The sequence below is a fragment of the Magnolia sinica genome, chromosome 7, assembly GCF_029962835.1.
Source record: "Magnolia sinica isolate HGM2019 chromosome 7, MsV1, whole genome shotgun sequence".
Lineage (NCBI taxonomy): Eukaryota > Viridiplantae > Streptophyta > Magnoliopsida > Magnoliales > Magnoliaceae > Magnolia > Magnolia sinica.
The window spans coordinates 77,705,591-77,726,689 of record NC_080579.1 but is presented as its reverse complement, the minus strand read 5'-3'; the positions used below and the strand labels follow the sequence as shown (position 1 = coordinate 77,726,689).

The following is a 21,099-nucleotide window of genomic DNA, read 5'->3' as shown; positions in this document are numbered from 1 at the left end:
CCTCTATTTTCTCTCTGGGTGTGTGAAGGTTAGGTATGGGAGAATGAGACTGGGAAGAAAGGTCAAGAAGAGTAGGTATGGGAGGTAAAAGCTGAGAAAATGGATTAGGACGGATAGGTATGAGAGGTAGAGGCTGGAAAAATGAGTCTGGACGGGTAGGTATGAGACGTAGAGGCTGAGAAAATGGGTCAGGAAGAGTAGATATGGGAGGTAGAGGTTGTGAAGAAAGGTCAGGAAGAGTAGGTATGAGAGGTAGAGGCTAAGAAAATGGGTCGGGAATGGGCCATGGTTCAAGGGATAAATATGAGGAATCAAGATGGGTGGGCGAAGGGCCGGACAAAGTATCAATGGTCCCCTGAAAAGTAACTAGATCCTCCACATCGAATGTGAAACTAATTCCTATGGAAGATGGAAGATCTACCTCATACACATTGACACCGTTTCATTTTATAATTTTGAAGGGTCCAGCCCTACGCGCGTGTAACTTACGAATAGCCCCCGGAGGGTACCGCTTGGCCTGATGCGGACCATCACAGAGTCCCCAATATTGAATTTTTTGAAACGATTATGCTGTTTTACAGAAAATTTGTAATGTTCATTACTAGTAGTGATCTTCTGCCTGATTTCTTGATGTCATAAATGAATGTGATGAGCAAAAAACTCTGTAGGCTTTGACGCCCTATGGGACAGTGACATAGGAACAAGATCAATAGGTTTTCCGGGTTTATAAACAGTAACGACTTCATAAGGATTGAGACCTATCGACAGAACTATTAAATGCAAACTTGGCTGTAGGTATTACGGTGTCCTATGTTCTGGTGTGCTCTGTATCCCTCCTAGGGGGAGACTCATCCGGTAGATCATCAGGAAAGACATCACGTAACTCATCCATTACCGGAATGGCTTCAGTGGGTAACTCTACACTAGCTTCCACTCTGTCCAGTCACAAGGCCACACATGTTGTACCCCTCAAAATAGTGGTCTTGATGTCCCTCATGGAGTGGGTGCACGCCCATAATTGATTCCTTGACCAACTTCATTCATTGGTCTATCCTCCAGGCCACCTGCCTGAGACTGAACATCTACCCCAATGGTGGGATTTGTCCTGGCGATGGTCTTTAGTTGGGTAATGCGCATGTCAAGTTGTTCAAAGCATTGGTCCATTTTCAAGTGCTTATCCAAAAACTCGATCTGCTGGGACAACTTGTTTAGTGACTCTAGCAGTTATTCCATGTTTAGTGTAGGGTGCAAACCAAAATTCAGCAATATAGTTGCCAAAATATAAGATTTATTTTATTTATTTTTTTATTTTTTAAAATTTTTTAAGAAACAACCTAGTTTTTAAAAACGAAAAAGGAAAGTTTCTGAAAACAAATTAGGAAAGTTTCTAAAAACAAATTAGGAAAGTTTCTATATATATATATATATATATATATATATATATATATATATATATATATAAACAACCTAGTTTCTAAAAAAAGAAAAAGGAAAGGAAACTAGTTTCTAAAAAGAAAAAGGAAAGGAAATTAGTTTCTAAAAACAGATTAAGAAAGTTTTTTAAAATTTAGTTTCTAAAAACAGAAAAGGAAAGTTTCTAAACTTAGAAACAGAAAGCTAAGTTAATTTCTAAAATAATTCAAATAAGGGGATAACAGAAAATTTCAGCAGCTTATGTCAGGGTTTATGGACCTCTAAACAGTCATATATGATGAGAATTGATGTATAATGGACATAAACAACTAAACCCTAAACATTTAATGCATTCTCCTATAAGAACCCTATGCTCTAATACGAAATTTGATGCAGGACATGAAATTTAAAGATGATATGCAAGATTTCAGGCTTAGATCATACTAATTCAGAAATAATAACATAAAAATTCCACATCGCATACAAAAGTCCAAACATTCAATTAAGGGGAATATATGCGGGTCCAGGCCTACGCATGATTGGGCTGGATCAATAAAATTTATGAACCAAACGATGCTCAAAGATAAGAAATAATCATCCACACATGCATATTAATCAGGCCCTAATCCAAGGGATTTACCAATTTCAATTCAGGGATTCCTAGGGTAAGAATAGAGATAGAATTTGGGGATCTAGGACCATCTAGGGTTAAAGTTTATGAAAAAACAAATATGAGAGAGTAAAGGAGAGGGAATCCTGAACCAGAAAACAACTGTCATGTGCGGACCACGAGTGGGACCTGACGCACGTGTGTGGGGCCCACGTATCTAAAAATCGTCTCCTTGGGGTTGGTCGGCTAGGCTTGGGCTTCAAAACCCCCAAATTTCACGTCAATCCGAGCTACGGCTTGGGCGTGGTACTCCGTTTAAGTTTCAGCCCTCCTGCAGGGCCAGATTCTGCAAATCTGTTGAAGAGAGGGAATTTGATGCAAGAAGGGACAAAATTGTAGCGCAGATGATTATGAGAGATGAGAAGGGTAGATGGTATAAGACGGGTAATAAAGATGGCGATGGATGGAGGTGAATCAGGATAGATGTGGCTTCGCACCACGGTAGTTAACCCTTCGAAGAAGGGAATGCTTCACACCCAATTAGGCTTCACAACTTAGAGAGTAGGAAAACGCAAAATTTTTATTAATCTTTAATGAATCCAAAGAACTACAAGGGGTGCCTATTTATAGGGAAAACCCTATACCCCAAAACTCGCGCTATGTGCGCAACCTATTACTTGGCGATGAAGTAAACTAAAATAAAAACCAATCAAAGAAATCTAAAGCGTTCATAATGTTCTAAATAACATAAATAAGCAAAACCTAAAATATGAAATCAATCCGACTAGTGGGATGCTATCATGAGATCCCATGGTGGGCTTTTCTTGATTGTTGGGCTCACTCTTTTGAATCAAAACTTTATCTCCTAATTAGGAGGCCCTCCCTGGATGTCGTCATCGATCCAGATCGACGGTGGGGTCCTTCTTGCGTACGTGCATAGGGGGCGGCGTGAGTGCGCATGATGTCCCCATCACCCAATCTATTATACAGATTATCATGTCTTAAAATAGTAGAAGATTCTCTCTTTTTTCTTGAACTTAATCCTAAAAAGAAAATCTTACTTTCAAAGAGCCCTACGAACAAAAAACCTGTAATTAAACTTGCTAATTGAGTTGGAAAAAAACCACCAGTTAAAACAAACATTAGTAAGTTCAAGTATTCCAAAAAATTATAGAACCGTGCAAGTCTCCAAACCAAGCACACATGCGGTACCTAGTGAAGCAACATTATTGCCCTATCTCTTAGATTATGCTATTGCATGATCATGTGGCTGTATGTTGGTCAATATGTTTCAATTATTGTTAGAATCGCGGGATCTTGGGCTTGCTGGAGGCTGTTTTCTTGTCATTTTTATGTTATTTGACCCTTGTTTGGAGCCATACATTTGGATGATGAAAGAAGGGTACCATCAAAATAGAGACAAACTAATTGAATGGGCTTTGGACCTGTTTTGTTCTTTTCGGTCTCCGCACAAGGGTTTGGGCATAGTCCATGCATTGCTTTCTAGCTTCATTTGAACTTCCGACATCTAGTAGGATTCCTCCTCAAGGTCTTTCAATTCTGTAAAGGTCTTTTTATCAAGAGAAGATTGGAATAGACCCCTACTTGATATTCTGTCATTCAATTCGACCTCATTAGACTCTGCAGTTTAGTTAGAAAAAGCTATTTCAAAAGAAGAGATTGAAAAAGTAGTAGCAGAATTGGGTGGGGACAAAGCACCAGGTCTAGACGGTTTTCCTATTGAATTCTATAAGAAATTTTGGGAGTTGACTAGGAGGGATTTGTTTGGCTTTATTAAAGAATTCTATGAGAAAGGATATATCGGATTGGAGTTAGGGGCGACATTTATAGTGGTGATTCTAAACAAAGGCGTCAAGTGTCTTAAAGATTTCAGACCAATCAGTCTTCTGGGAGGCGCTTATAAGATCCTAGCTAAAGTGTGAATGAAATTATTTCAGTTACACAAGGAGCGTTTGTGGAAGGTAGGCAGATTGTGGATGGTGTATCAGTGGCACAAAATGTATAGACTCCTTCAATAGGAGAGGATCTAAAAGGGTGATATGCAAATGCAAGTTGGATATTGAAAAACAGTTTATGATCATGTTGATTGGAAATTTCTGGATTACATGTTGGGTAGATTAGGTTGTGGGGCAAAATGGAGATGTTGGATTCAAGCATGTGTGAGTTCCGCAAAGTTCTCAGTCTTGGTTGATGCATCTGTGAATGGTTTCTTCCTTGGTTACAGAGGCTTACGACAAGGGGATCTCCTCTCCCCGTATTTATTTGTGGTAGTGATGGAGGCTCCCAACAGAATGTTAGATAGAGGGACAAATATGGGATTGGTCAAAGGTTTTGGGGGTGGACAACTCGAAACCTCCAAGTTTCACATTTACAGTATGTAGATGATTCTTTATTGTTCAGTGGGGCAGACGAAAGGAAGGTGAAGAACCTTAGATCAATTATACTTGGCTTTGAGGTGGTTTTAGGCCTAAAGGTGAATATTAACAAAAGTGAGCTACTGGGGGTAGGCATTTGTAAGGAAGAAGTGGGGGTCTTTGCTAAGATTTTCGAATGTAGAGAGGGCTCTTTTCCTACTACATACCTTGGCCTCCCACTATGCATTGGAAAACCATCAAAACAGCTTTGGGATAAAGTGATAAGAGAGATTTCAAAGCAAGTTAGCACAGTGGAGATCTTGATATTTATCTATGGGTGGTAAGTTGACTCTAATTAAGGCGGCAATGTCTAATCTTCCGGTTTATTTCATGTCATTATTCAAATGTCTGAAATCGGTCTTGAATAAGTTGGAAAAATTATGGAGGGATTTCCTACAGAGGGGAGCAGAAGATTGGCATAAGTTTCATCTTATCAAATGGGAGGAGGAAGTATGTAAGCCAAAAGATAATTGGGGAGCTGGGTTGAGGGAATTAGGGGTCATAAATATAGCTTTCCTAGGTAAATGGGTATGGAGGTTTGGAGCGGAAGAGGGTGCTTTTTGGAGGGAAGTGGCAGGGAGTAAATATGGGGTGGAAGATGAGGATAGGTGGACAAAACTGTCTTCATTATTTAGGGCTTCATATCTATGGAAGGCCGTCGCCTTGGTTAAAAGCAACACTTGGGAAGGGATGAGCTTCTTTTCGAGCAATGGAAAAAAAATATTAGGTTTTAGGGGGATAAATGGCTGGGAGATAAAAGTTTAAGCGAAGTATTTCCACATTTAGCAGGGGTGGCAAGTGAAGCAGATTTGAGGGCGGATAGATGTTTCTCTATTCAAGGTGAGGAATCGGGCCCTGCTGTGTAGAAGGGACTTAAATGAGATAGAGTTTGAAGAGCTTATTGATCTTTTTGAGTTGTTGTTCAAAGTGAATCTTGTGATTTCTGAATCAGATTTGATGAGATGGCTTCGCGGCAAATCCAGCAAATTTTCAATTAAATCTTGTTATAGGATGATATGCAGGGTGAGAGTTGGTGAGGAGATCAGCCCTACAACTTTTGTATGGGGTTACGGTGCTCCACCAAAGGTTGCGGCACTAGCTTGGCTAGTGGGGAGGAAGAAGGTGCTAACCGTGGATAATCTCCAAAAGAGAAGATTCATTTGAATGCCTGGGATAATCTTCTTGTGCACTATCTGTTTGCAAAAAGGCTATGGGATAGTTTCTTCATTTTGTTTGTAGCATGGGCAATGTCGAATACAATTAATCTCTTAATTTTCACGTGGCATGGTGGGAGTAAAGGGGAAATTGGATAAAAGTTTGGCCATTAAGTCTATTAGTGGGGATTCGGTCCATATGGAAGGAAAGGAATGAGAGATGTTTCAGGAATTGTCGGAGCCAAGTAACAGAGGTGTTTTGGTGGGCTAAATCATATGTAATGGGGTGGGCTTTAGCAGCAAAAGTTATAGCTTAGTTTCCAATTAGTTGGTTTCAGCTATAATTTTGTGAAGTTTTCGGGTGTGTGTATTCTTTTGTCTTCGGCCTCATATCAATAAAATTATCAATGTTCAAAAAAATAAAATAAAAAATCTAGTAGGATTCCCCACCTGTCATTGCCATATATAAGAATCCTCAGAAGCCAACCACAAATATTCAACTGTTATGTGGGGCTCAAATTGGGTTTTCATTCATCCCTATCAAATGTGGACGAAGATGGGAAGATTTGGTTTTTTCACAACAGCAACCTTAGCGTTTCAGTTATTCACAAATCCAATCAGGTGATAACTATCCAACTGCAACTTCATAATTCAAATTTACCTTTCCATCTTTCTATTGTATATGCAAAATGCTCTAGAATGCAGAGGAGATCGCTGTGGATGGATCTCTTATCCATGGCCATGCGAATTCCAGGCCCTTGGGCGGTGGGCGGCGACTTCAACACTGTACTATCTACTGCAGAGCGGTTGAATAACAGGAATCAAGATTTGGGCAGCTACACGGAATTTGCAGATGCTATGGAGTCTGTAGGTTTGATGGATGCAGGCTTCAGTGGGAATCGGTTTACTTGGAGCAATACTCGAGCAGGAAATTCCCGAGTTTGGGCTCGCCTAGATAGGGTATTATGCAATGGCTCATGGATTAATGTTTTCCCTCGCTTCCAAGTCAGGCATCTTCCTCGTGTCAACTCCGATCATTGTCCTCTGCTTCTTCTTTTTCCCCCAGCATTGCAATCCTCCCCAAAGCCTTTTCGTTTTCAGAGAATGTGGACCCTTCATCAGGAGTACCCATCTGTTATATTGTAGGCCTGGAGGGCGGATCTCTCTGATCAACCAATCATTAACCTTATGCTAAAATTGCGGAAGGTTAGGAATCATCTGAAAGCATGGAACACATCGGTTTTTGGCAACATCTTCCAGCAAATTAAAGCAACGGAACAGTCCATCGTCTGTATGGAAGAACAGGCTCAACAGCTACAGGATTTCAATCAAGAGGAGCTAGTTGAAGCCAGGAAACGCCTTGATCATTTGGAGCTGGCTGAAGAAATTTTTTGGAAACAAAAGTCTCGCAATAATTGGCTAATTGAAGGCAATCGAAACACTAAATTTTTTCACATGTCTGCCACTGATAAGATAAGGAGAGCACAAATTGATGAAATTCAGCTGGAATCTGGTGAAAAAGTTTCTGATCCCAAGCAGATCCAACAGGAGGGAATTCGGTTCTTCTCCTCTTTGTTTCAGTCGGAGCCTACGTAGATAGCGTCTTCGACTCCATCCTGTAGTTGATATCTGAGTCAGATAATGATTTATTTATGAGTTACCCTTCATTGGAGGAAGTTTGTCGTGCCGTCATGTCCATGCCAAGGGACAGCGCCCCCGGTCCTGATGGTATGTCTGGGGCTTTTTTTGCTTACAGTTGGGATATCATCGGTCCGAATATCTTTAAAGCTGTGATCAATTTCTTCCACAGTGGAAGGTTGCCACGTTCTATCATGGCCTCTCTCATCTGTTTGATTCCAAAGAAGGCTGCCCCTAAAGCCTTCTCTGACTTCCGTCCTATAAGCCTTTGCAACAGTGTTTATAAAATCTTTGCCAAGATCATTGCTGACAGATTGGCGCTTATCCTTCCCAACATTATTTCCCAAGAGCAAGGAGCTTTCGTTTGAGGTCGCTCTATAGCAGAGTGTAGCTTTGGCGCAAGAAATGGTTAGAGAAATTGATCGAAAAGTCAAGAGGCGGGAATATTATCCTGAAGTTAGATATGGAAAAGGCGTATGACCGCCTAGAGTGGGATTTCCTCACAAGGGTACTGTAGCGTTTTGGTTTCTCTCAAATGTGGATTCAATTGGTGGAAAAATGCTGGAGTAACAGTTGGTTTTTAGTCATTATCAATGGTTCCAATTGCGGTTTCTTCAAGTCGACTAGAGGTCTCCACCAAGGGGACCCTCTGTCTCCGAGCCTACTCATCCTTGCTGCGGAGGTTCTGAGTAGGGGCTTCGCCAAGTTGTTTCTTAGTCCCAGTTGTATTCCGTTCAAATTAAAACGGGGATGTGAGCAGATTACACACCTTCTTTACGCTGATGACACGGTTCTTTTCTTCAATGGTGGTAGCCAAACTATCAGAGCGGTGACAGATTTTCTATACACATACCAAATGGCATTAGGAAAATGGATCAACTTCCAAAAAAGCTGCACTCATCTCCCATCCGCAATGCCGGTTAATCGTATTAGAAGCATCCAGAGGCAAATTGGTACCCCCCTCTTCATCAGCGCCCTTCATTTACCTCGGGATCCCCCTCTTCAAAGGTAGGACAAACATCACTCTGTTTCACCCTCTGATGGAAAAAATCGAGAAGAAAATTCAAGGGTGGCAAGCTCGGATCCTTTCTCAGGCGGGCAGATGTACGCTTATCAACCATGTCCTCTGTGGAATTCCGATTCACGCCATGTCAGTGGCCTCGATTCCAGCCCAGATCTTGCAGAGAATGGAGTCTAGTTTCTCCAAGTTCTTTTGGGGTTGGCAAGATGGGAAAAACAAATGCCACTGGATGAAGTGGAACAAAATCTCTATGCCTAAAGAGGAAGGCGGGTTGGGTATCAGAAAACTCCGAGATGTTATGGCTGCGCTCAGATTGAAGATGGCCTGGATAGCCAAAGTTCGGCCAAGTAGTAGTTTGTGGGCGGCTTTTATTGCGGCGAGATACAGCCCGCTGACAGATGCATCGCCGGCCACATCCATGCCCTCCCTCTCCCCCATGTGGAAGCATATTCTGGCGATATACCCGGTTCTTAATAGCCACATTCTATGGAAGGTGGGTCGTGGCACCTTGAACCTATGGCATGAAAATTGGACAGGGAAGGGCCGACTAATTGATTTGATTGATCGTCTGATTCCCAACGACCTTCTATATATGTCAGTCAACAATCTGATCTCCAACGATGGCATCAATGACCGATCGCCGGCTTTCAACCTACTTCCATCAGGTATCAAGGAACATATTATCCACTCTGGTATTTGCACGTCGGACCAGCCAGATCGCCGTATATGGCCACTCGATCGGACTGGTTGTTACTCAGTTAAGTCAGGATGGATGGTATGCAGATCTGTTGGGCAGGTTTTTGACTGGGCCAAGCAAATCTGGCACCAAAATCTACCCAAAAAAATCTCTATTTTCACTTGGAGGTTGTTTCACCAGGCCGTCCCCACGGATGATAGGACTCAAGCGAAGGGTATCTCCCTAGCTTCTAAGTGCTGGTGCTGCGTCAGTGAGACAAATTACTCTCCTAAGCCGGAGACTTTGGACCATCTTTTCTACTCTGGGGCGATTGCCACCACCATTTGGATAGAGTTCATGAATATTTTCAATATCCACCTGTCTTCCCCTTTTTCAACTGCAGATCTCTTCTTTTCATGCTGGAATTCCTCTCAGTCTGGTAGAATTTCTCATCTTATTTATCACTTAACTCCGTGCATCATTGTTTAGGAACTATGGAAGATGAGAAACTCAGCCAAGTTTAATGGGACCGTCCTTTCTAGCACTAAGGTTATCAGTAATGTCAAATGGCTGCTAGGAAGGATGTTCCAGGGTACCCATGTTCCGAACCAGATCGCTCTACACCTTCGTCTCTGTCACAGACCCACTGCGTCTCCTTCAAGTCTTGTTGTTAAGTGGTCTAAACCACAAGCAGGCAGGGTGAAAGTTAACATTGATGGGGCTGCAGTTGGTAATCCCGGCCCGAGTGGGGAGGGGACATTGGCAGAAATGCCAATGGAAACCTTATTTTTGCGTTCTACTCGAGCTACGGTCAAGCTTCAAACAACAGAGCAGAACTTCGTGCTCTCCATGATGCGATGCAGCTTAGCATAGAACGGGGTCTGCAGGATGTGCGCATTGAGTCAAATTCTTCCTTTGTGGTGGATGCCTTCAAGGGGAAGTCGGTCCTTCACTGGAAGTGGGATTACTGGATATCGAGAATAAATAATCTGCAAAAGGAAGGTCATTTCTCCATTTCTCTTATTCCCCGGGAAATCAATGGGCCGGCTGATGGGCTTGCTCGATTGGGAGCGGCCAATCAGGGATCTTTCCGGGCGGATAGGTGGTCGGACCTTCCTAGGCTGATCAGGGGGCTCTGTTTCCTCGATAGACCGGGTATTGGAGCTTTAAGGGAGATTTAATTTCTGACTTATCTCTCTTCGTTCTTTTGTATAGCCACACGATAGGCGGTACAGGGCATCTTTTTGTCTGCCCGTGTGCGCCCGAAAGCCTTTTCCTGTAACTTTGTTGATGATTATGAATGGATGATTTTCTTAAAAAAACCAAAAAAAAAAAAAAAAAACCAAAAAAGAAAACAAAAACAAAAAAACAAAAAACAAATATTCAACTGTTTGATGATAAACTCAAAAATTTTCTTATGCTAGCATCACTATATGGGCATTAAACATATGCCTCTGATCAATGGTCATTCGTTCTTCTGTTTGTACTTGCCTTCACACTAATTTGTTGTCCTGTCTGAATGTTGTAGAGATCCCAAGCTTCGTCCTTCGTTTTCCGAAATCATGGCAGCCTTAAAGCCGTTGCAGAGACCTGTGACTGCCCAGGTGCCTAGACCAAGGGTACCTCCAAGTGGAGATAAAGGGCCGCCACGGGGCATGCAAGAGCCAACAACCCAAGGACAAGATAGAGACCAAACTGCAGCCGAAGTAGACAAATCATGACGGGTGAGTGGAAAGTGGCCACCCATGATGGATGGGTATAAATGGAGCTGATTGAGTGGAAGATCATAAATATATTCTTGCAGTTTGCGAAGAACTGGAGCTTCTTTTTTTTTTTTGGGTGTGGCTGGTGGGGTGATTCATGAGGTTGTAAATTAGCTTGGCAATGATCCATTTGTATTGTTTTTCATCAAGGTTGAGTTGATTTGCCCTGGTGGTGGATGTTGATACGAAGGAGTTTCAGGCTACGACCAGCTGGGAGCAGTTGCAGCGGCCATTTCAAAATCTTCGGAGTTGGGAGGTAAGACAAGAAACTGGTGGGCTTCTTTTTTTTTTTTTTGGGTTTCTGTTTTTTTTTTTTTTTTTCCTTTGTGGGTCCATCGTTGTTCAATGAATGCCCCATCAAAATCCAAATCGGGAGTGTCCTTGCCCAGCCTTGTTTCCATTGGAAGATCATCAATCTGCATAAGCTGTAGGGCGAGTGATCTTTAGCAATAAGAAAAATGTTTGTAAAATAATCGGTTTGTTGCATTTGGCAAGCCAAAAACATCATCTTGGCAACTGTTATTAATCGTAAATTGATGGGAGGGAAAAAAAAATAAAAAAATCTGGCGAGATCGATGCGAAGGAAAGGTGTGGACGGTATCTGCCTTTTGTCTACACAACTATCTTCTTATGGGCTTGATATTGAAAGTTCAAGATTGTTCTTTCGAGGACATTTTTGGAGCATGGTCCATTTTCCAGGATGCAGCAAACCAACGGTCTCAATCTCTAAACCATAGGTCCCACTCGTCAAATTTGAATAACTTGCCGGCCGAGCTTATAAATCCTCCTGGTTCTATAATTATTATCTAAGTCACGATGTGCTCGATTTCCGGATCTGGACTGCATCGACCATTCTCTGCCGCCGGAAATCATCCCGGTCAGTGATCCTAGCTGTTGATTGGATGATTGTCGTCGCTATGATACAGTGGAATTCTCTAACTGATAGTTTGGGCCATCTGATTATTACCACCTTTTTTGTATATGGCCTGCTAGTAGTAGTGAGCAATAGATGAACGGTCTGGATCTTGTATGTGTGCCACACGTATGGAGATTGAGTTGCTGATGACTTGGTAGCGTTGAGCATAGGAATGTCCCTTTTGAAATGCTGTGTATCACCTGCTGAAATGCCCATCATATGGGCTCGTGTACGTGCCACGCATGTGCTAGCATGGCAACATAGGTCCTAGATCCAATGCATCCATTGGAACGGCACCACTATATTGATGCCTTAATCTAAGAATGAGGTTGATCTGCTGGTCAGGTGGGTCACAGTTTGCAAAACAAATATATGGTTCTGAAGTGCTTGGCTGAAGTTTTGTACCCTGTTTCGAATATTGGTGCCGTATGCTGATGGTACCAGACCGATACTTGGGAAAACATGTTGAAGGTCGTACCAACCTGAAGGATGGGTGAGATCTTTGATCTATGTTGCCATTGTGGCACGTGTGGTGGGTACACGAGCTTTATTACACGCGTGTGCGCTTGGCAAAACTCCAAATGATATTATTGCTATAATATCGGGAGATTGTTCCAAATCTCGCCAGTTTTTTAGTTTTTTTTTTTTTTTTTTTTTTTTTCCGATTTTATCAGGAAATTATTGCGATTTTATCTCAAAATTAATTCGAAAGTTTTTTTTTTTTTTTTTTTAAGGATAATTTTTATACCTACGTTTTATAATTTTTAAAATTATTTCTTAATTTATAATATAATTTTAAAAAAATCGGCAAGATTTTCCCAATAATATGGTAAGCGAAAATGAATTTTTGAAGAAAATCTCCCGAGAACGAGATTTCTAACTGCGCCTATCAAAAGCTGGGCATAATGGATTTGTGCGTGCCCTACCTCCCAAACTTGTGGGGTATCGTAGCCGTGCATGAGGTGGCCTATATGACGAGATGACCTGGTGCATAAACCAGGCTCTCTTACAAGAGATATATGGACGGTATACAGGGACTTGCCAAAGATCTGCATTCGATATGCGTGTGGCCCGCCTTATGTGAGCAGAGGTCATTTTCACGGTGTGACCCACCTTTTTGCGTGGCTCAGGTGTCCTTAGATTCAAGCTAGGTTGGAACGTATACAGCGTGTGGGCTAGCATTCTTCCCTAAAGTGGATCACACAACCGGGTGGGCCCATCTAGATGAAACGGCCAAAAAATGATCAAGCCGGCCACGTGTGCCAAAACAATGGATGATATAAAATATTGTAGACGCTCCACATGTGTGGGGACCCCTCTCTTTTTTTTCTTTTTTTTTTCTACACTGTAGGGCCTAGTAGATGAACGGTCTGGATCTGCATGAAGATCATGTGCTTGTTAAATGATAACTATCTTATTAGAGGAGCTTTTTTGGATACATGCCCCGCCTTGTGTTGGCGGAGTATTATCATCCATACAAATACACACGGCTACCTTACATGATGATGGACATGTACGCATGTATATCAATCAAGGCCATTGAACTATATATGGTCGTAACCCCAGTTATCCAGATTAGTGTTCGTCACGTGGACCGTTAAAAATGAAAATAGTCAATGGCTCCAAATATAAGAAACGATATGTTCTTTGCAACCCTTAAATTGATATGATTTTAGTGCGACCCCTAATCATTAGTTGGGGTTACTATTTGGATGGTTTGGATTGATGTGTATGTATGCTATGTGCATGTGCAACTGTTTGCTGGTCCTAGGGGCAGGCACCATTACATGCAGAACGCGTGCCAACCTGGCACGTGTATTGGATACAATCCGTGTATAAAGTACATCCACCTTGTAAATCTGGTACGAATATTACACTGGTCCATTCCCCATATGTGCTATAACCCATTGGGTTGATTCTTGAACCAAGTCATCTTCACTGTGAGATTCACAACATCAATGGCTCAGATGTCCCATACACGTTCCATGTTGGCACGTGTGATGCGTACAAAGATGCTATTTGAGTATGGTACATGTGGGGCTAACAAAACCTCCAAAGAGATAAGGTGTGGAGTGTGAGGTATATATACTTGTGTTACTCTCTCTCTCTCTCTCTCTCTCTCTCTCTCTCTGAGTCTTCTTCTTCCATTTGATCATGGCCACCATCTTTGGATCTACATCGTTCATCTGTCACCCACTTACAAAGCTTCAATTGTCATCTTCACAGCAATCACCACAACAGCAACCATCACAAGTACCTCAGTCTCCAACACAAGAGACCAGCTCCATCAAATCAGAACCATTAAAGCCCACCAAGCTCATCACCACACCTGAGTCGACGGACTGGATCGCTTCCTCCTTAACCAGGCGGTTCGGCCTCGGTGCGGGCCTTGCATGGGCCGGTTTTCTCGCCGTTGGTGTCCTCTCCGAACAGATCAAGACCCGTCTTGAAGTGTCCCAACAAGAAGCAAACACCAAGTCTCTTCTTCTCTCTCTTCATCTATCCATCCATTTGTACAATTCTCATACATGTATCTAGTCTAGGCCGTCCAAATCATCAACCCAGTTGTTGATGATGCGCGGCCCACAAGTAACACTGATCGGACGGTTCATGATCATCCTGATCTCTTCCATTGAATTTGGACTGTAACCATTTCATTATCAACTGCCAGTTTGATGGCCACAACTGGATGGTCAGGATCCTGAGATCATTGTGAATTTTGGGCCCTTCTTTTTTATCATGGTCTAAAAATAGCTATCTTTTCAGGGACGTGAAGGAAGAAGAGGTGGTGCTTCCTAATGGCATCAGGTAATTTTTGTATACTTGATTTTTTTCTTTTTTTCTCCATAATCTGAAAGAGTGGGGTGCATTGTAATCATCCACACGTACTCCAGACACTTGGTACACATGTATGTCAATCCAAACCACCCAAATTGTGGTCTCCATTGCGGATGGGGCATGGCCCAAAAACTACGTTGATTGGACGATCCTAGTTGTCTGATCAATGTCTATCAAATGGATGGTTGAAATGTGTGTTAAGTGTAGGATCCATCCTCCTCAGCCAAAGGATTGCTCTGATTTTAAATCATATCCATTGATCAGGTACTACGAGATGCGGATTGGCGGTGGGGCATCTCCGAGGCCAGGTGATCTTGTCGTGATCGATCTGAACGGTAGATTGCAAGGTAATGGGCAAGTGTTTGTGGACACATTTGGTGGGGACAAGAAGCCACTGGCCCTTGTGATGGGATCAAGGCCATACACAAAAGGAATGTGTGAAGGGATAGAGTATGTATTGAGATCAATGAAATCAGGGGGGAAAAGGAGAGTTGTAATTCCTCCAACACTTGGGTTTGGAGAGAAGGGTGCTGATTTAGGGTCAGGTGTCCAAATACCACCAAATGCAACCCTTGAATTTGTAGTACAGGTTGATAAGGTTTCAATTGCACCTGCTTAAAACCCTACATCATATGGATTTCCTTCCTTTTCTATCATTCATGATTTTTGGGCTCTTTAATTGAAGAGAATAATGTAATAGATGCTTTGATTGATTCGAGAATGCTTCATGCAAATGATATTTACATACCACGTCTTTTTAGATCTTGGATTTGGGTCCCGGTTCAATCTTCAATTTTTTGATTTGTGAGTGGACGATTTTACATTTCAATATTTATTACCATTGTTATTTTACAATGCGTACTAAAAATCTATCATCCTCATTGCCACCATCTCAACTAAGTGGGGTCCACCACACATCATATTCTTTCATTCCACTCCATCAAGGACCATATCCTCAGTTAAGCAATAGGTCATCAACTTTTTAGTTAAAACATCGGCCCACTTCCTCTTTGGCTTCCCCTTGCCCTTTCTGAGCCTTCAACTTAGGCCTCATTTGACACCGTTGATTCGGAAAAATTCCCTGGATTTGAAATACCTTGAATTCAAAATTCTTCAATTGTGTTTGACACCTTGCATTCAGAATCCACCGTAATCCTTACGGATTTTTTGATTGGAAATTCCCTGGATTTGAACACACCTTGGATTCAGAATCCACTGTAATCCAAATATAGCTATTCACTTACATTATGTTGTATATTTACAAGAGTTTGAATCTAATTACTAAATCAACTTTAATATATTTAATTAGTGTAAATATGTGATGTTTAACACAATGATTATAATAAACTCATTAAAATATATACTTTGGCTAAAAATGATGAAATTCCAAACCTTGGATGGACCACAAGCATGGGATTAAAACTAATGTTCTTTAACTGTTGATTTATGTGGCCAATGTGGATTGATCAGATCATTTGTTGATGTAATTTCAGTGATGCAGTTGATAATTTGATTGTTTTGCAATATCATCTATGAGGGTGATGTGTACAATAGATTAGTAGCCCAGTAACACATGTGACACTCCTACCTTAAATAAATAAATAAATAGAGAGAGAGAGAGAGAGAGAGAGAGAGAGAGAGAGAGAGAGAGAGAGAGTGTGTGTGAAAAGCAAAAGGGAGGGATTACAAAACTCACCAAAAGTGAGGATTTGAAATCCCCGGATTTAGAATACCCCCTTATCCACCGAGCCAAACTGCAGAAAATGGTGAGAATAATGATCTCCACCGTTGAAACATTAATAGGGTCCACAGTGACGTCTAATTGTCATCCAACCTGTTTATATGATCACACAAACATGGATAAAGAGAAAACACAAATATTATCAAATTTGGGGCGTAGCCCCAAAGAAGTTTTCAACGGTAGTTGTTCAATTCATACCATTTCCTGTAGTGGTCCACTTATGCTTTGGATAAGCTCCAATTTTGGGCTCATGCTGTAAAATTATCTGGTAAAATGGATGGACAGAGTGGATAAAAGAGATAAATCATGGTGAGCTCCAGAGAGTTTACTTAGTAGGCTTAGGATACTGAGTTACTCAGCACACAATCCGCTTCCACTGAAGATATGCTAGTGTTTCAGCAATCCATACTGGTCTGATGCAACTCCCTGAGGGAGACCGTTCCCCCAAAAATAGTTGATATGTCAATGGACCTTTTGTCAGATTCCTCTTCTTAACTGTCTGCTTCATACTACAAACTGGTGGGCCACACTAGACACTGAACTATGATTTCTGAAAATTGGAATCCTCAGCTCAACCATCATATAATTCCTTTTCAGCGACTTGTCTGAAATGAGCATGCCTACTAAATCGCTTCCCATTTGGAGACTGTAAAAAAATGTGTAGCCAGATCCCCCGCCCATTGGATATAGCAGTTCCGATCATTTGACACTGGGATTCTCCATTCACATCTCTCGCTGATCAATATACAATATAAATCTTCTCTCATAATTTACATTTTTCGGCTTGTTTTCTAGCTCTTGACAAGAATCCAGCCGAAGTTATCTCCGTAGACATGCCAAAACAATTGAAAGAAATTAATGTAATTCATGAATCACATGCCTGATGTCTTATTGATGCTCTCTAATGAAATGACGGCGCCGGAGCCCACCTCATCCGACACTTGGGAATGCGACACGAGAATATACATGACCCACAAATGAAGGCATACAAGATAAATCAGTGCCCACATTTGGGCGGCAGGGTTCCTCCTCAGGAACACAACACCCGCAGAAAAGAGTGCATCCAACTGTCGAAGGATCGACCCCAAGTGCTGCCCCCCAGATCGGATTCTGTCCCTGAGCAGTGGTCTCAGATTCAGATCAGACGGTTCCCACTTCCCAGCTTCTATATCGTCCCTTGCTGATGGGCCCACCCAATCAACCAGCTGCGATGACGACTTGCTTTCTTCGAGCAATCTGGAGACAGTCTGCAAGGAAATGATTGAACATTGAATTACAAGGTGTAAACCGATGCGAAAAGATCACAAAAGTGGAATGGATAAAGCTGCTTCTGACCCTGCCTTTATACCTCTAGTCTAAACAGTAGCATCGCTTTCTCTGAAGTGAGGGCCTCGACCTGGCAAATAATCATAAACTCGATCAGTTTCTTTTTTCGTTTCATAACTGCTTGTTTGTAATGTCCACCAAACGTAGACTAGCATGCATCAGCCGATTGCTCTGAATGAGATTGGTGAGTCTTTCCGATTCAAGGTATTCTGTATTGGTAACGGCAGTCATAATAGTCAGCACCGTTACCGATATGGGTATTGGCCGTAATGGCTGATACAGGGATGTAACAACCATTACAACCCCTGTAATGGTTTTTTTTAAAAAAAATTGACCGAAAAATTCTGGAAAAATATTTAGAAAATTCAGAATAATGTAAATATTCCAAATATGTATTGTTTTCTGTTTTGAACATGTTTATGGTAGCATAACGGTTCACTCGTTAATAAGAGTGTTGTATATGGTTGTCTAGTGAATTTATGAATATGGTTACATGTCTCTAATATTTATACATCACAATCAAGGATTAGGACTAGAAATCATAAAAAAAAGGCATAAATACCACTTTTTTCGATTTTCTGAAAAATTGCCCTCAGAGCTTCTCTTCGCCCAAATCACTTCAATTTACAGTTTCAATCCTAAAAACTATAGTAAAAGTAGTCAAAATCTGTTGTAGAATTATGTAGAATTTTTTTTTTGAAATGAGAAAAGTGAAAATTTGAGGAGAAAAATGAATTCAAATAGAAAAAAGTGACTGTTTTTTCAACCGTTATAGAGGTAACAGCCGTTATGCCCCCCTTAACGGCTAATACGGTCCCAAAAAAACTACCCCATTTCACCTCCCGTATCGTGTAACGGTCACGGCCGTTACTCATATGTATTGGCCTTTACAGGCATATTGTAATGGATACGGAACACCTTGCTCCCATTACCACCACATTCTCATTTTGGGATGCATGTTGCAAATGGGAACATTTAGCACATCCAGCCATCTGCAATTTGCAGGATGTGCCGAACAGCTCACTTCTGTAAAATTAATTTTCTTAAATAGACCCAGCTCATCAACTGCTGAACAGATCGACTTCTGATAGGCCAGACCCGACTAGTTCAGAATCCAGGCCTCAACCAACTACAGCCCACCTGTTGCCAGTTCTAAGCATGATCGATCCAAATCCGATTCCATTCTCATAGGCCCTAAATATATGGGAACTATATTCAAACAAACATGCACAAGAAAGACATCAGAAACTAGGCCTGGCAATGGGTGGGCCTCGGGCCTCAGGCCTGGATTTTGAACTAGTCATGGGCTTACTGGGCTGAACCTATTCAAAATATTGATTTTGCTTGGGCCCGGCCCTGCCCATTGCCAGCCATATCAGAAACGCAACATAGATGCATCCATAGGATACTAGAAATGCAATATAAACAAGTGATACCACAAACATGATATACGATATTCCATACAATCCACATGAAAGAACAAAAAAATTTTGAGCAGCCATATTCCTATAATGACCCCCTTTGATGAAGATTTTATGCATAGTAGATAACCTAACCTGTGCTTGTTTCTGTATCAAATGGTCAGTTAGCTGCGCGAGCCTTTTCTTTAGTTCAACTTCTACTTCAGTTGGATCCTCTATCTCTTTCCTTATCATCTCAGTGTTTTCTTCTAGCTTCTTTGCCTGGATCTCGCATGGGAAAGGAAGCAAAAGAATCAGTTTCAGGCAATAGTATATGACAAACCAATTTCTTCGGTCCCACCCAATACCTGTTAAAAATCCATGATTCTAACATGATATAGAATAAGAGACTTAGTAGCCGCATGTGGTATATCAGGAATGGGGCAGTACACCAAGGCTATGGCTGGTTGAAATGAGCTTTATTTGAGTAATAAGACAATTCCAAATCATTGTCATTTAGTACTCAAAATGGAAAATCGTACATGAATGCACTCTACATGGAATGACCGTTGTGACCTCAACATGGCAAAAGGTTATGCTAGCCCTGTTTGGGGGAATTCATTCCCTGGTTTTTAGGTTCCTGGAGAATGTTAGGGTTGGCCTAGTATTTCCTAGGAAATGATTAAATTTTGTTTGGTTGCTAGACTGGGTTTTCTGGGAAAACCTGGGAAATTCTGCTCAACTCCCTGGGTTTTCCACAAGTTTTTTGAGATAAATCTGGGTAATGGAATTCTTGGGGAATGCAAAACCCAACCAAAAAGTGTGAAGCATACTTTTTTTTTTCTTCATAAAAACCAGAGAATTATAAGCCCAGGAATATAAAAAAACCAGTAACCAAACACCTCCTAAGTGGGGAGAAATCCTCAGGATGTCACAGTAGTTGGTTTTTTTACAAATTCCAATTCTTTTTTTTCTTTTTTCTTTTTTTTTGAAGGATACAAATTCCTGTTTCTTACAAATCCTCAGTCTTTTCACCCTCAATGAACAGGGAATTTTGAAACAGTCACAGACTATGGGAATTCTCTCGATATTTTAATTACATAGGCAAAAACAACAAGGATTAGGTCCTCATTTTGAATATATTGCCACCTCCAAGTGTGTCATTATTTCAACTTTGCTGAATATTTTGGTCATGATTGGTCTACCTTTAAATATAGCACAAGGGAAACAGATCCCTCTTTGCACATACTATAACTTCCATATGTATGTTGCACACAAACATTGACATTGTTAATGAAGACTGTCGCTAATGCAGGGGCATTTTCATACTGAGCTCGAGTGGGGTGGCATGTGAGATGCAAGGGCACACTCGAGGACCCATGTGGTTTGGGGCCCATGTGAGGTGGGTGGCTCGTGTGAGGCGAAACCCATGTGATTTGGGGCCCACAAGGGGGTGGAACTCATGGATTTGGGGCCCACGAGGAGGGTTTGGTCAAGGACATAACCCATGGATTTGGGGCTTGGGCTAATGAGGTAAATGGATTAATTTGCTATGCTCTATCAGTTTGAGCTTTTAGAACAAATGGTTAATTGTCCTGCATCATCAAATTGGTATCAGAGCAGGAGATCTTGTGTTCAAGACTCCTCACCGAGGGTGATTAATGCAAGGGAATTTTCACACTGGGCTCGAGTGGGGTGGCCTGTGGGATGCAGGGGCATACTCAAGGTGGGCAGCCCAAGGAACCCTTGTGATTTGGGGCTCATGTGAGGCGGAACCCATGTGATTTGGGGCCCATGAGAGGATGGAACCCATGGATTTGGGGCGCACGAGGAGGGTTCGGCCGAGTACCTAACCCATGGATTTGGGGCCTGGGCAATGAGATAAAGGGATTAATTTGCCATGCTCTATCAGTTCGAGCCTTTAGAGCAAATGGTTAATTGTCCTGTATCAATCACTAAATAAACTACCCATGTAAATTGGCATGTGTTCATAACTAGCATAAGAAAAATGAGGATGTGCACAAATCAGTCCACTGGTGCACATACGAGTCTATAAGAGTTCAATGAACCTAGTAAACTTTCTACATGACTTCATCAGAGTAAGGAAATTCAAAACTCAACTTGATGAAGGTTTGAGTTGAGTCCACTCAAGGCTCAGTTGAGTACTT

The 21,099-nt window shown here is 41.6% G+C and overlaps 3 protein-coding genes across 8 annotated transcripts in view; 2 read left to right on the top strand and 1 right to left on the bottom strand.

Annotated features, from left to right (window-relative positions):
* Positions 1-10,895, top strand: part of LOC131251477 (probable serine/threonine-protein kinase SIS8) — a 63,496-nt gene extending 52,601 nt beyond the window's left edge. For 4 of the 5 annotated variants that reach the window (XR_009173888.1, XM_058252201.1, XM_058252200.1 and 1 more), the window contains 2 exons: positions 10,476-10,671; positions 10,861-10,895. Coding sequence is in view for 4 of the 5 variants with exons in the window: in XM_058252201.1 (XP_058108184.1) it covers positions 10,476-10,668 (193 nt within the window). In the remaining variant the exon portion in view is untranslated. Of the gene's footprint in view, positions 1-10,475 lie in introns of all 5 variants that reach the window. The other variant, XM_058252203.1, reaches the window with a different exon arrangement.
* Positions 10,896-13,729: 2,834 nt separating this feature from the next.
* On the top strand, positions 13,730-15,223 carry LOC131251478 (peptidyl-prolyl cis-trans isomerase FKBP17-2, chloroplastic). The gene is made up of 3 exons (XM_058252207.1): positions 13,730-14,103; positions 14,393-14,434; positions 14,729-15,223. The coding sequence occupies exons 1-3, from the start codon at positions 13,781-13,783 to the stop codon at positions 15,081-15,083; spliced, it is 720 nt and encodes a 239-aa protein (XP_058108190.1). The 5' UTR covers positions 13,730-13,780; the 3' UTR covers positions 15,084-15,223.
* Positions 15,224-16,920: 1,697 nt separating this feature from the next.
* The window catches only part of LOC131251476 (golgin candidate 2), a 40,867-nt gene continuing 36,688 nt past the window's right edge, over positions 16,921-21,099 (bottom strand). Inside the window, exons 8-10 of one of the 2 annotated variants that reach the window (XM_058252198.1) lie at positions 19,088-19,219; positions 17,554-17,601; positions 16,921-17,452 (exon numbers count right to left, since the gene is read on the bottom strand). In XM_058252198.1, coding sequence (XP_058108181.1) covers positions 17,078-17,452; positions 17,554-17,601; positions 19,088-19,219 — 555 coding nt within the window. In that variant the 3' untranslated portion in view covers positions 16,921-17,077. The remainder of the gene's footprint in view (positions 17,453-17,553; positions 17,602-19,087; positions 19,220-21,099) is intronic. The other variant, XM_058252199.1, reaches the window with a different exon arrangement.